General features: G+C 38.6%; 1 protein-coding gene and 1 non-coding gene across 2 annotated transcripts; both read left to right on the top strand.

Annotated features, from left to right (window-relative positions):
- Nucleotides 1-5,036: 5,036 nt before the first annotated feature.
- On the top strand, nt 5,037-5,143 carry LOC120577814 (small nucleolar RNA R71). Its single transcript, XR_005643794.1, has one exon. It is a non-coding gene; the product is annotated as a small nucleolar RNA R71 (small nucleolar RNA).
- Nucleotides 5,144-7,603: 2,460 nt separating this feature from the next.
- LOC112417300 (uncharacterized) lies at nt 7,604-10,234 on the top strand. Its single transcript, XM_024772846.1, has 4 exons — nt 7,604-8,546; nt 8,833-8,970; nt 9,225-9,875; nt 9,960-10,234. Exons 1-4 carry the CDS (start codon nt 7,604-7,606, stop codon nt 10,232-10,234), a joined length of 2,007 nt encoding a protein of 668 aa, XP_024628614.1.
- The last annotated feature ends 5,180 nt before the right edge of the window (nt 10,235-15,414 follow it).

Genomic DNA, 15,414 nt, shown 5'->3' with positions numbered 1-15,414 from the left:
AGTCAAAGCAAAAGCAGCAAAAGGCATCTGGAGGGTGGCACGGCCGTGCCAAGGCTAGCACGGGCCGTGCCAAGCTTCTGACTTGTGGGAGATATATTTTGTTTCCCAATCTTCATATTTTTGTGTCCAATCTGCTCCAAATCCCTTTCTTTTGCTCCAAGACTCTCTCCATCCAATATTCTTCCCTGAAATATAATAAATTGCATTTTAAAGTAAACTATTCTAAAAAGGAAATAATACTAATATAAAACTAAATAAAATCTAAATAAAACTAAACTAAAAAGCATATTAAAATAACATATAATTGACTCATCAAACTCCCCCATACTTGAATCTTTGCTTGTCCTCAAGCAAAAGGCATAAACATAGTAGCATCAACATTTAAATCAAATGACAATTAAATTTAAAGCACATGTCTCCTCAAGGGCTTAAATCCCAAATGTACACTAATCACAAACTCAAGTATTTCTTGAAATCTTTATTCTACCCAACGATCAAGTTTTAAGTGAGTGTGTGTGTGAAGTCCAACCCTTTTCTTGCTCCTATATAAGATAGGCATAATGAGGAAACATGGTCTAATCCTAGCACTAAACTAACCAAGAAAAATTCCTTCTACAATTCATATAAGAGAGATGGGAGTTTTTGAGAATCTTTGTTCTTTTGCCATATGCACAATTTAAGTTCTTTATTTAAGGAACAACATTTTCACGTAGGAGGTCGGAGGGCCTACCCCCTTCCCCAATCTAGATTCAATGGTATTCCTTAAAACATCGTCTTCACGTAGGAAGTCAGAGGGCCTACCTCCTTCCCCAATCTAGTTTCAACAATGCTTTTTAAAGTTTTTTCTCAAGATAACAATCACCTTCACGTAGGAAGTCGGAGGGCCTACCTCCTTCCCCAATCTAGATTCAGTGATGAGATCTTGGAATTATTTGGCTTTTTGGCTTTTTATGGTCTCCCTTATACTCACTTATACTACTGGCGCTTTGAGAATTTTTAAAGGTTAATGCACCACTAAGATTAAAACGTGTTTCCTTAAATTACCTATTCATACACTTACTCAAGGGAAGCAACTTTGTGTTTTTCTCATTGAAGAACTTTATTCACTTTAAAACAAGATGTGGGTATATCAAGAAGGCTTAAAACACAAGAGTTTGCTTTCATGTACAAGAATCAACAAAATAAGAGGAGACAATGAAAATTTTTGTGTCATGATGTTTTCAATAAAAATTAGCTACTTAATCATGCCTTTTACAATAAAACAAAACAAAAGAATAAAGTTCAAGGGAGTTTGGAAACACTACGACTAAAGACACTTTATTAGGCTCCCCCCACACTTAGGAGAAGCATTGTCCTCAATGATTCAAGATAAAAGAAAAATAAAAGAAAAGGAGAGGTAGAAGAGTGAGATAGAGTTTGGAGAGATAAGGTGAAAAAGAGGAAGAGGAAAGCTCACATTTTTATTGAGGTCCATAGGGAGGGCCCTGAAGGTGTAAATGTTGCATCATGTTCCGAAGCATGTGGTTATTTTCTTCGGATATGCGGTTGCCCCGAAGGACATCATTTCTTAGCCCAGATAATTCAACACCTTGCCTTTGTTGCTCGGTGCTTATCCTTTGTACCTCGGTTTGCATCCATGCCCATCTTTCATTGTAGTCGTTATGGTCATGGGGCTCTTCTTCATGGTGCATGTGGGCACCTTCTTCGTCACCTTGATTATGCTCTTCATGTACCTGTAATCCATCACCAACATACAACAAATTTTCCTCCACCTCGGGGTTAGTCCGAGATGGGTTAGGAAGTAGAAATAATAGTGGTATTCGAAGTTGAAGTGCAAAAGTCATGGGTGGGTGAATCTTAATGAAGTTCATAGCAACAAGGGTTTCAATATTAAGTCTATTGTTGCCCTCAATTGGATTTATCCCATCTTCCTCACCCACTCCAAACTTTCTAGCGATGAAGGTAAGGATACCACCGACTACTATCTCAGCTCTATTGTCAGGTCTAGCTCCTATGGAGGAAAGGTAGTCAAGTAGGTAGAAACAAGTATTAACGGGATTGTTACTAAGCATTGCCCAAAGCATAAAAAGTTCATCCGTCCTAGTTGTTCCTACTTCTTTTCTACCCCAAATGGTACAAGCCATGACTCTCTGGAGGTATCTAAGCACGGGGTTGTGAATGTTACTAGCCTTGTTGTTGCGAGGATTGTATTGCCTTAACCCGGTAATGCGTTTCCAAAAGAGAGCGGGGTCATAGTGTTCTGACTTCAAATTTGGATTCCAAGAGTCATGGATGAACCCCGCATTTGCAAAGTCCATCTCTAAGCAGAAATTTTCAAGAGACATCTCGTAATCCATATTCAAAAGTCGGAAAGAGACTCTATGATCGGGGTTGTCAAAATTCACCTTATCCTTCGTAAATTCAATAGAACTTAAGAATTCATAAGTGAAATTTTCGAAGCCCTTCATAGGTCTAAGCATATCAATCCATCCTAAATTTCCTAGTAAGCCGAACACATTATCCATTAGTCCTAGCACACTCAAAGTATAAGGATCTGGATATCGACAAGGATGTAAAGGTTTAGAGATAAGAATTTTATACCTGTCCCTTTGCTTGGTGTCCTTGAAGATTATGCCATGATTCTTGGCTTGAGTCTTCTTCTTTTGTTGTTGTCCACCGGAAGAGCTTGCTCCACCTTTCCTAGATGCAATTTATCCGGAACCTTGGTTGACCGTTTGTGTTTTGGGTGAGGGTTGGTTTTTGGGAAATGTTTTGAGTAGAAAAGGTTGGTTGGGTGATGGGGTTGGGGTTTGAGTAAGTGTTAGGGGTTGGATTGGGTGAATTGGTGAAGAATTTGTGGGGTTTTAGGTAGGTTTATGGGGGCTACGAATTTGGTGATATTTGGGAGGGATGGAGGAAAGTTGTTTTTGATTGATGGTTTATGATTGAAATGGGTTTGTGATTGATTGGGTGAAGAAATTATGTGAAATGGTGAAGTTTTGGGGTGGATATGGAAGCTTTGAATTTCTATGGTTATGGAGGTTTTTGAGAGAAGTGTAAATGGAGAGAGGGTTTGTGGTGGAGAATGAGGGAAGGAGAAGATGAAAAGGTGGGTTTATCCTTACCTGTAGTCGGGCACGGCCGTGCCAACCTTAGCACGGGCCGTGCCAACTTTCTGGAGTTTTGGCTGGTTTTGGATGGGTATGGTCTGGCACGGCCGTGCCAGTGTGAGCACGGGCCGTGCCAAGGTTCTGGACAGTGGCCTCAAAATTTTTCTCGTTTTCTTGAATCACCTTCGGACAATTACCTACAAAATAACTTAAAAACAAAAACGAAAGCAGTTAAATACGTGGGTTGCCTCCCACGAAGCGCTTCTTTATAGTCATTAGCTTGACGTTATAAGAAAGTGTCCTTAGAATGGATCAAAGAGGTCATGTTGTGTAGATGGCGCTAATAAGCGTTCTTTCACATTATGACCTTTAATCATATTACAAGAATAAAGGGCGGGACCTTTCATATAATTCTCCAACTCAAATCCTATCAACTCATTACTCACTTGGAAAACAATCCTACCGTTTTGAACATCTACTATAGCACCCGCAGTGGCGAGAAAGGGTCGTCCTAAGATTATAGGGCACGCATTGTCCTCATCTATGTCAAGCACCATGAAATCAGTTGGGATGTCTATCCCTTCTATCTTAACGGGGATGTCCTCGACATATCCGACAGGTTGGATATCAGAACGATCGGCTAACTTCAATGTTGTTTCGGTAGGCTTTAGCTTGCCCAACCTCAGCCTTGTAAAGAGGGGTAAGGGCAACAGACTAACACTAGCTCCTAAGTCACACAAGGCTCGGTTGAAGGTTTCATTCCCTAGCATACAAGGGATGGCAAAACTTCCTGGATCTCTAAGCTTTGTAGGTGGCTTCTTGATGATTGCACTATTGTCCTTTGTCAAAGCTATTGTTTCATTATGATCTATAGCCTTTTTCTTTGAAAAAATTTCTTTTAAAAACTTGGCGTATAGAGGCATACGAGACAAAGCTTCAGCATAGGGGATTTTAACGCAAATCTTTCGAATTATGTTAAAGAGTTTAGTGAATTGAGCCTCCAAGTTGAGCTTAGTAAGCCTTAAAGGTGTTAGGGCTTTGTTTTTATCAAGCGGTTTCTCACTTTTTATCACACCATTCTTACCTAGACACCTGACACTCTCCTTCTTGACATTTTTGGCCTTAGTAACAGTCTCTTCTATCTTACTACCCCCTAGAAAAATAGCGTTGACATGGGCTTTGGGGTTTGTTTCAGGCTGACCAGGAAAGACTCCTGGTGTTTGAGAAGAGGTGGCCACTTGTTGGGCCACTTGGGAGATTTGGGTCTCAAGCATTTTGGTGTGCGTGGCGATGGAATCAACCTTGGTATTGAGTTTGGAGAGAGAGTCGTTCAGAAATCCTGTTTGGTTTTTCAATTCTTGAAGATTTTTATTTTGATTTGCAATGCAATTTTCCAGTAAAATCTCCAAACTTGATTTCTGAGCCACTCTCTGGTTGTTTGTATAGCCAGGTGGTGCTGCTTGTCCATAGGAACCTTGAGGATTTTTGTAAAAATTTTGATTTGGCCTCATTCCTTGGTTGTATTGAGCGTAATTCAGTTGCTCAATGTTTGCAACACTACCTAACTGACAATCAACACCTATATGACCAGTTATACCACAGATTTCACAAGGACGGGATGCAGAAGAAGGTGGGACAGCATTAACATTAAGTTTTTCAATTTTTTGTGTTAATGCCTCAACCTTAGCAGCAAGGTGGTTATATTCAGAGACTTCGTGTATACCTGCCTCTTTCTTAGAGGGAGTAGGAGTGGTGACGGCTCTTTCGTTGGTCCATTGGTAATGATTCTGAGCCATGTCCTCAATCAAAGCATAAGCCTCCGTGTAGTTTTTGTTCATTAGAGCTCCACCTGCAGCTGCATCAACAGACATCTTAGTGGTATATGACAAGCCATTATAAAACGTGTGGACTATAAGCCACTTCTCTAGGCCATGGTGGGGACAAAGTCTAAGCATTTCCTTGAAACGCTCCCACGCCTCATAGAGAGACTCCCCATCTTTTTGATTGAAACGCGTAATTTGGTCTCTAAGCTTAGCTGTTTTAGATGGGGGAAAGAATCGGGCGAGGAATGCTCGTCTCATATCGTCCCATGAAGTAATGGAACCGACTTCTAGGGAATGGAACCAAGCGCTAGCTCTATCCCTTAAGGAAAAGGGAAAGAGATGAAGTCTTACGGCTTCTTGGTTCTCTTTTATGGTGCCACTGAGTCTAAGGAAGGAAGAAATATGGAGATTTGGATCCTCAGTGGGTGATCCAGAAAACTGGTTTTGCTGCACTAAATTGAGTAGTGCAGGCTTGATTTCGAAGTTATTACCCGCAACCGTTGGGTACACGATAATAGCTTGTGGCTCTTCCGTTGAAGGAGTAGCATACTCTTTGAGAGTACGTTCAGCCATAGCGGTATTATTTTGTGCCTCTCTCTTTTTCTTATGCAAAAATCTTTCGATCTCAGGAATAAATTCTCCGAGACTTTTACTTCTTCGCATAAGAAACCGAGAACCCAAGAAGTTAGTGGTAAAAAAAAAAAGGAAGAAAAGTAGAAGAGAAGAGAGTTCTAATCACAAAGAAAGAATTAATCAAATTAGTTTACTCCCCGGCAGCGGCGCCAAAAACTTGATGAGATAAAACCGCAAGTGCACGGTCTTACCGAAGTAGTAAAAAGAGTATCGTTCCGACAGGGAGTAGTTCAATTTAATTAATCTTTAGAGAAGATTAGAAGAGAGAAGAGATTGTAGATTGGGGGTTTTTTAAACGGTTGAAAGCAATATAATAAAAGAGCCTTGGGATCGTTGGTTTCATCTAATTAACAAGTCCTTCTCAAACCGAAACCATAAGCTTATAATGTTATGTTAGACCTAATTTCTCAAGACAGTTTCTCTTAAGTTCCTCTAGCAACCAAGCCTATTTCGCTGACTTGATTACTATTGGATTTTGGTTCCTCTAACAACCAAGCCTATTTCGCTGACTTGATTGCTATTAGTTCCCTTAAAGATCGAAACTATGTGTCTCAAAGATTGCAAAGCCTATTTCGCTGACTTTGCAATCCTTGTCTGAATTCACTTGTTCGAATATCAAAGCTCCACTTTCGTTTTATGAATTGATATTTGGAATAATGGACGAACAATTATCAAACCCTCCACTTTCGTTTCCACAGTTTGATAATGGTTAATCCATGTTAAGACGGTGAATTCAGATAAGAAACTAGGGTTACATAAGATTAAGGCTTAGGGCTTGGTTTGATTAGGATTATGTCATTTAGACTTATCCAACAATCCCAAGACAAGAAGAAGTCTACTCACTCATGTTCATCGTAGACATGGGGGAGAAGAGAGAAAGCATGAAAGTGAAAGACAGGAAAATAAAGGAAAGGAAAAGAACTTTATTGAAAAGCAATTGTCACTTATTGTATTCCAAGTAAAGATGAATATTTAGTGATGGCTAGCTACTCTATTTATAGTACACAATTGACTTAAAATCTAAGCAAGTATATTCCTAGAATATTCCTCGGTAGATTGTGCGCCAAAATAGAATAGCTTGGAGTCAAAGCAAAAGCAGCAAAAGGCATCTGGAGGGTGGCACGGCCGTGCCAAGGCTAGCACGGGCCGTGCCAAGCTTCTGACTTGTGGGAGATATATTTTGTTTCCCAATCTTCATATTTTTGTGTCCAATCTGCTCCAAATCCCTTTCTTTTGCTCCAAGACTTTCTCCATCCAATATTCTTCCCTGAAATATAATAAATTGCATTTTAAAGTAAACTATTCTAAAAAGGAAATAATACTAATATAAAACTAAATAAAATCTAAATAAAACTAAACTAAAAAGCATATTAGAATAACATATAATTGACTCATCACCAAACAAAAACCAATTTTTTTTTTCAAGGAATTTTCATTTTTGTTTGGCCTATTAGGGGGGTAAATCAAAACAAAAATATTTTACAGGGTGAAAAACCAAAAATGTTCTATATTACAGGGGATAAAGACATATTAACCATTCATTCAATGTAGCTTTAAAATGTCAAATGAATGCATGTGTCATTTATTCTGCAGCAGAATTAACATATTTTGTTTAAATATTCAATATTTTTATTGCCTAGAAGTGATTACAAAGATTTTTTCATTACATTATAGTTCCAAAATGTCTATCCAAATGGGCTGCACACACAAGCATGTGTATATGTTGGTCTCATACAGAATGGACAAATGTTGGTTACTTATAGAATTTTTATGTGCAAGAAAGAGAGTTAAAAAATAACAATGTTCCTTTCAAATTTATTAAGAATGACAATGTTCCTTAATTTGCTCATTTTTTCTTTGTAACAATTATTTTAGAAAATACATTATTCAACACGTGCGAAGCACGGGTTTGTAATTAGTTTAATCAACAATTAAAAATAAAATAAAGGGGAGGAGTCCAACTTATTGGAAGAAGAAACTCATGAAATTCGTGAGTTGTCTGTCAAATTACATTCCTTGTCATGTGTGCATACTAGTATGAATTGGCAGAAGGCGATGATGAATTGGGTTAGAGAAGGTGATGCAAATTCTAAATTCTTCCATAATATGATGTCTAACAGACAGCGTCGAAATTCTCTTCACTTGATTCATGTTGATGGAGTACTTGTCGAAGGGGTTCAGAACATTCGTGCGGCTGCCTTTAATCATTTTGCCAATCAATTTCGTGCTTCAGAGGGTAGCCGACCTGGAATTCAAGGTTTAAATTTCCGGAAGTTGTCTTATGCTCAATCAGATAGTTTGATTCGTCCTTTTTCTGTTGATGAAGTTAAACAGGCTGTGTGGGATTGTGAGAGCTTCAAAAGTCCCGGGCCGGATGGTATTAATCTTGGTTTTATTAAAGATTTTTGGAATGAGTTGAAAGATGATTTTATGAAATTTCTTCTCGATTTCCATCGTAATGGGAAGCTGACGAAGGGTGTCAACTCCACTTTTATTGCCCTAATTCCAAAGGTGGCCAGTCCCCAGAAGCTTGGTGATTTTCGACCTATTTCTCTTGTTGGTTGTATGTATAAAGTGTTGGCAAAGGTTCTTGCAAATCGTTTACGTTCTATCTTGAGTTATGTGGTGTCTGATAATCAGTCAGCTTTTGTGCGGGGTAGACAAATTCTTGATGGCATTCTTATTGCAAATGAGGTTGTTGATGAAGCAAAGCGTCAGAAAAAAGAATTATTATTGTTCAAAGTCGATTTTGAAAAGGCTTATGACTCGGTAGATCTTAATTATTTGAATTCAGTGATGCTTAACATGAATTTTCCGACACTTTGGCGGAAGTGGATAATGGAGTGTGTTGGAACAGCTACTGCTTCGGTTCTTGCCAATGGGTGCCCGACAGAAGAGTTTCCTATTCAGAGGGGACTTAGACAGGGGGACCCTTTGTCGCCTTTTTTATTTTTACTAGCGGCAGAAGGTTTTGATGAAGGTTGCGGTGTCGTCAAATTTATTTAATGCTTATGGTATTGGAACTCATCGTGAAGTCAAAATTTCACATTTACAGTTTGTTGATGACACTATCATTATTGGAGAGAAATGTTGGTTGAATGTTCGCACTATGAGGGTGGTATTGCTATTACTTGAAGAGGTGTCGGGGTTGAAGGTAAAGTTTAATAAAAGCATGTTGACAGGTGTAAATATTTCTCATAATTGGTTGGTGGAAGCGGCTTCGGTGTTGAACTGTAAAACTGGTACAATTCCCTTTTTGTACTTAGGATTACCTATAGGCGGAGATAGTAGAAGACTTAGTTTCTGGAAACCGGTTGTGGACCGAATTGTTCCTAGATTGTCGTCGTGGAATAATAAATTTCTATCGCTTGGTTCTTCTGAAATTTTTCCTATCCTCTCTTCCGGTTTATTTTCTTTCCTTCTTCAAGGCACCTGCAGGTATAATTTCTTCTATCGAATCGAACTTTAAAAAAAAAATTGGGGGGGTTGTGAGGTCTCTAAAAAAATTGCTTGGATTAAATGGGATATTATTTGTTTACCTGTGAATCGAGGTGGTTTGGGGGTGCGGATGTTAGGTGAATTTAATTTATCTTTGTTAGGAAAATGGTGTTGGAGGTTGTTGATTGACAAAGAAGGATTGTGGTATCGCGTTTTAAAGGCACGGTACGGGGAGGTTGGTGGTCAATTCAGGAAGGAGGGAGAGAAGCGTCTGGTTGGTGGAGTATGTTGTGCAAGGTGAGGGATGGGGTGGGATCAGGAGTAGATAACTGGTTTGATGGTAATGTTAGGAGGGAGGTAGGAAATGGCAGTAGTACTTTCTTTTGGACTGATAAATGGCTAGGAGGAGTACCCTTAAAGATTCAATTTAGTCATCTTTATGATTTAGCGGTGCATAAGGAGTGTTCGGTGGCAGATATCGAGCGTTGGGGGTGGGTTGAGGGCGGCAATGGGTGGGTTTGGAGACGGAGGTTATTAGCCTGGGAGGAGGAGAGCATGAGGGAGTGTATCACTTTGCTGGTTAACATTGTTTTACAGGTTAATATTCATGACCGTTGGCGGTGGTTACTAGATCCTGTTCATGAATATAGTGTTGGTGGGACTTATCGTTTTCTCACAACTTATGAAGAACAGTTGACTGATGAGAATTTTATTGATGTGTGGCACAAATTAGTTCCGAAAAAAGTGTCGTTTTTTGCTTGGCGGATGCTACAAGACATAATTCCTACAAGAGCAAATTTGGTGTGTCGTCTCATTCTTCAACCAAACGACAGTGTGTGTGTTGGAGGGTGTGGTTTATCAGAAACGACAGGTCATCTCTTCATTGGATGCGAATCTTTTGGAAGAGTCTGGGTTTTACTTTGTCACTGACTTGGGTTTTCTTTTGTTTCTCCAGGTTCTATTAAGGATCATTATATTCAGTTTACTCACTTGGCGAGTTTGCCTAGATCTACTCACGTGTTTTTTAAGGTTATTTGGCTTGCTTGTGTTTGGGCAATATGGAAGGAGAGAAACAACCGTGTCTTCTCTGATACGATTATTGATCCGTTACATATTGTTGAAAAAGTTAAGTTAAATTCTTTTCTCTGGCTATCTTCGAATGTTGAGCCTATTTCTTTTGGCTTTTACGATTGGTGGAGACACCCCCTTTTTTGTATGGGTGTGATTTAAGTTGTTTTCGTCATTTATGTTTAGGTGGTGGCATCTTTATTTTTAGGTGCTATGGTGTTGTAACAGATATTAGAGGATTCATCACTTTAGCACACTTTGTGCGGGGTGAATTACGCTGTTTTTTTAGTAATATATTCCATTTTGATTTGTTAAAAAAAAAAAAAAAAAAAAAAAACATTAAACCATAACAATTAAACCATTGTTTTACTTTCCTATCACTCAGCCCACTTAATTAGACTTATTTTATGATCTACACCCCACTAATTATATATACTCATATAACCAATATTATTTCTAAAATACTCATATGAGAATTATTAATCACTAAATCATAATAATATACATAAAATAGTCACGACATACAATATATATATATAGTTAGGATTCATTGACACCAAATATCAACGGATTCGTTGACACCTAATCTCAATCGTCTTTTTTTTTTAGATCAACGGCTTAAAAATATTTTAAAGTTAACCCATGCTAGTCCTGAATTTTGACCTCGCAGACATCTTGAATTTTAATGGGTTAATAGTGTTTTTGGTCCCTGTAATATAGTGCACTTTTGATTTTAGCCCCTGTAATTTTTTTTTTTAGATTCCACCCTTGAAAAATGAAGATTCTTCAGGATTGGCCCCTCACTCCAATGAGTCAGCAGAATCTCCTACATGGCAGGGACGTGTCAATTTTTTTTTCATGCCACGTGTGTAAATGAACGCTACGTGGCATTTATAATTTTTAAAAAAAAAATAATGAAATATTAATAATGATTAAAAAAATATGGAAAAATTATAAATATAATTTTAAAAAACGTGAAATTTAAAAACGAAAAAATCTTAAAAAATTAAAACAAAACCTGGAAATTTTATGAAAAAATTTAAAAATTCTGGAAAAATTAATAAAAATAAAAAATATGGTAAAAAGAAAAATAATGAAAAAATTCAGGAAAAAAAAAAAATCTGGAAAAGATTAATATATATTAAAATTTTCTAAAAATTAATATATTTAGAAAAAAAATTAAATTTTAAGATTTTTTTAAATTCCGATAAAATTAAAAAATTCTGGAAAAAATTCATATTTTTATTCTCAAAAGTAAGAAGTTTTATTTAAATCTTTTCCATAATTTTTTTCGAAAAGTTAGTTTTTTTAAATATGATTAATTTTTTTTCCAAAATTTTGTTCTTTTAAATATGATATTCTGGAGAAAAATATTCGAAAATTTCAATATATATTCGAAAAAAATATTCGAATATTTTTTTCCAGATTTTTTTTTTCCCAAATTTTTTCATTATTAGTGTTTTTGGGTTAATAGTGTTTTTTCATTATTTTCCTTTTTACCAGATTTGTTTAATCATTTTTTATTTTTATTAATTTTTCCAGAATTTTTAAATTTTTTCATAAAATTTCCAGGTTTTGTTTTAATTTTTTAAGATTTTTTTCGTTTTTAAATTTCACGTTTTTTAAAATTATATTTATAATTTTTCCAGATTTTTTTAATCATTATTAATTTTTCCATTTTTTTTTTAAATTTTTGATTATTTTAAAAAAATCATAAATGCCACGTGGCGTTCATTTACACACGTGGCATGAAAAAAAAATTAAAAAAAAGAAAAGAAATTGACATGTCGCTGCGACGTAGGAGATTCTGCTGACTCATTGGGGTGAGTGGCCAATCCTGAAGAATCTTCATTTTTCAAGGGTGGAATCTAAAAAAAAAATTCTACAGGACTAAAACCAAAAGTGCACTATATTATAGGGGGCCAAAAACACTATTAACTTGTGTATTCAGGAAACAAAGATGGAGGTTATTGATGATTTTCTCTGTACTTCGCTGTGGGGCCCTTCGAATCATGGTTTTTCTTATAGTCCGTCTGTGGGGGCGTCTGGATGTCTGGTTACGATTTGGGATAGGTTGGAGGTGGAGGTTTGGTTAACTATTCGTGGTGCGCACTTTTTGATGATTCATGGCAAGTTTATTAATTCTAACGAGGATTTTTATATTTTTAATGTTTATGCACCTTGCAATCGGAGTGCTCAACAAGAGTTGTGGAATTTACTATCCTCGAGGTTGCTTTCTTTAGGTAATAATAAAGTGTGTGTTTGTGGAGATTTTAACACTGTGCGGTCAGTTGAAGAAAGGCGGTCGGTTAGGGGTTCTCAGGTGGTAGCTGATTGTGCACCTTTTAATGATTTTATTGAAGATCGAGTTTTGATTGATTTACCGCTAAGTGGGAGGAAGTTTACTTGGTATAAGGGGGATGGTCGTTCGATGAGTAGGTTGGATAGGTTCTTGCTCTCTGAAGAATGGTGTATGGTGTGGCCTAATTGCATTCAGATAGCTCAGTTAAGAGGTTTATCTGATCATTGTCCCATTGTGTTGTCTGTGGATGAAGAGAATTGGGGGCCGAGACCGGTGCGTCTCCTGAAATGTTGGCAAGATATGCCTGGTTATAATGATTTTGTTCGTGCAAAGTGGGGTTCTTTTCAGGTGTCTGGGTGGGGTGGTCATGTTCTTAAAGAAAAATTGAAACTTCTGAAGGTATCTCTGAAAGACTGGCATGCTGCAAATACGCATAATCTACCGTCTAAGATTGCTGAGTTAAAGATCAGACAAGCGTCCTTAGACAGTAAAGGGGAGGAGGAGGAGTTGTCTGAGGAAGAACTCGGTGAACTTCATGGTATTTCGACGGATATTCATTCTTTGTCTCGTCTTAATACAAGTATTTGTTGGCAGCAGTCAAGATTAAATTGGCTCCGGGATGGTGACGCTAATTCCAAATTTTTTCACTCTGTCTTAGCCGCTAGAAGAAGAACTAATTCGTTGTCTTCGATTTCGGTGGACGGGGTTGTGGTGGAGGGTGTTCAACCTGTTCGTCAAGCTGTGTTTTCTCATTTTAAAAATCATTTTCTTGATCCAAGATTGGAGCGGCCGGGTGTGGGACACCTCCAGTTTCGGAAACTCTCTTATCTTGAAAGGGGCGGGTTGACTAAACCCTTTTCTGAGGATGAAATTAAGGCAGCAGTGTGGGATTGTGACAGTTTTAAGAGTCCGGGCCCTGATGGGTTCAACTTGGGTTTCTTTAAGTCTTTTTGGCCTGAGATAAAAACAGATTTAGTGCGATTTGTAACCGAATTTCATAGGAATGGAAAATTAGCGAAAGGCATAAATTCTACGTTCATTGCCCTAATTCCTAAAGTTGCAAGTCCACAATCTCTGAATGAGTTTCGGCCTATCTCTTTAGTGGGGAGCATGTATAAAATTCTGGCGAAAATTCTAGCCAACAGGTTGAGGCAGGTTATGGGGAGTGTAGTGTCCGAGGCTCAGTCTGCTTTTGTTAAAAACAGACAAATTCTTGATGGAATTCTGATCGCTAATGAGGTGGTAGATGAGGCTAGGAAACTTAAGAAAGAACTTCTGTTGTTCAAAGTGGATTTTGAAAAGGCGTTTGATTCTGTTGATTGGGGGTATCTTGATGAGGTTATGGGGAGTATGTCGTTTCCGGTAGTGTGGCGTAAGTGGATAAAAGAATGTGTTGGTACCGCTACTGCCTCTGTCCTTGTGAATGGAAGTCCTACTGATGAGTTCCATCTTGAACGGGGATTGCGTGAAGGTGACCCTTTATCTCCTTTTTTATTTTTATTGGCAGCAGAAGGTTTGAATGTGTTGATGAAAGCGTTAGTAGACGCAGGTATGTTTTCGGGGTATAGAGTGGGGCGTGCGGATCCGGTGGTTGTGTCTCATCTTTAGTTCGCTGACGATACGCTTCTTATTGGGAATAAAAGCTGGGCTAATGTGCGGGCGCTGAGGGCTGGTCTTGTTCTGTTTGAAGCTATGTCGGGATTGAAAGTTAATTTTCATAAGAGTTCTCTGGTAGGGGTCAATATTAATGATTCGTGGTTGTCAGAAGCGGCATCTGTGTTGGGGTGCAAAGTAGGTAAAATCCCGTTTCTCTATTTGGGGCTCTCGATTGGCGGCGATCCTCGTCGACTTTTGTTTTGGGAAGCTGTTGTGAACCGTATTAAATCTAGATTGGCTGGTTGGCAAAGTCGGTTTCTTTCCTTCGGTGGCCGTTTGATTCTTCTAAAGTCCGTCCTGACTGCTCTACCTGTCTATGCACTTTCCTTTTTCAAAGCTCCGGCAGGTATAATCTCTTCCATTGAATCTTTGTTTAATAAATTTTTTTGGGGAGGGGGTGAGGAAAAAAGAAAAATATTTTGGGTTAGGTGGGATACTTTGAGTATGAGGAAGGAGTATGGAGGGTTGGGGGTTAAGAGGTTGAGGGAGTTTAACATTGCTTTGTTGGGTAAATGGTGTTGGAGGTTGTTATTGGAGAGGGATGCTTTGTGGAGAAAGGTGTTAGTGGCTAGGTATGGTGTGGAGGATGGCGGTTTGGAGGATGGGGGCCGGAGTTGTTCTTCGTGGTGGAGGGAGATCGTGAGGATTAGAGATGGGATAGGTGAGGGTGGCGAGGGATGGTTTGGGTCTTGTGTTAGGAGGAGAGTGGGAGATGGGGCAGATACTGATTTTTGGCGTGATTGTTGGTGTGGAGATGTTCCTCTTTGTGTCCGGTTTAGGCGCCTTTTTGACTTGTCTGTTCACAAATCAATCTCAGTTAGGAATATGTTCCTGCTGGGGGTGGATGTGGGCGGGGAGGCGTTGAGGTGGCGTCGGCGGTTGTGGGCTTGGGAGGAGGAGTTGGTAGAGGAGTGTAGGGCTTTGTTACTAACAGTTTCTTTGCAGGAATCAGTGTTAGACAGATGGCTCTGGTTACCTAATCATGATGATGGGTATTCTGTACGTGGAGTCTATGACATGCTGACATCACAGGAGTAGCCCCAATTACACCATAATTTGGACTTAATTTGGCATAAACAGGTCCCTCTCAAAGTATCTATCCTTGCTTGGCGACTACTGAGGGATCGGTTACCTACAAAACTTAATTTGGCAAATCGTGGCATTCTATCTGTGGAGGAGCGATTATGTGTTGCTGGATGTGGGATTGTCGAAGATGTTACTCATTTGTTTTTGTCCTGTGCAACTTTTGGTGCATTATGGCCGATGGTGCGGCATTGGTTAGGAGTGGTAGGTGTCGACTCTCAATCAACTTCAGATCACTTTGTGCAATTTATTCATTATGCAGGTTGTTCGAGAGGGCGACGGTCTTTCTTCCACTTGATTT

The sequence above is a fragment of the Medicago truncatula genome, chromosome 8, assembly GCF_003473485.1.
Source record: "Medicago truncatula cultivar Jemalong A17 chromosome 8, MtrunA17r5.0-ANR, whole genome shotgun sequence".
In the NCBI taxonomy this organism is placed as follows: Eukaryota; Viridiplantae; Streptophyta; class Magnoliopsida; order Fabales; family Fabaceae; genus Medicago; species Medicago truncatula.
The sequence above is the reverse complement of the archived record's forward strand: the minus strand, read 5'-3'. Positions and strand labels throughout refer to the sequence as shown.

Coding starts and splice junctions, on each gene's coding strand:
- LOC112417300 (XM_024772846.1), top strand. CDS start 7,604: ATGAATTGGCAGAAGGCGATGATGAATTGGGTTAGAGAAGGTGATGCA. Junction 8,547..8,832: donor GGCAGAAGGTTTTGATGAAG/GTTGCGGTGTCG, acceptor TTTTGTACTTAG/GATTACCTATAGGCGGAGAT. Junction 9,876..9,959: donor TGGTTTATCAGAAACGACAG/GTCATCTCTTCA, acceptor TTGTTTCTCCAG/GTTCTATTAAGGATCATTAT.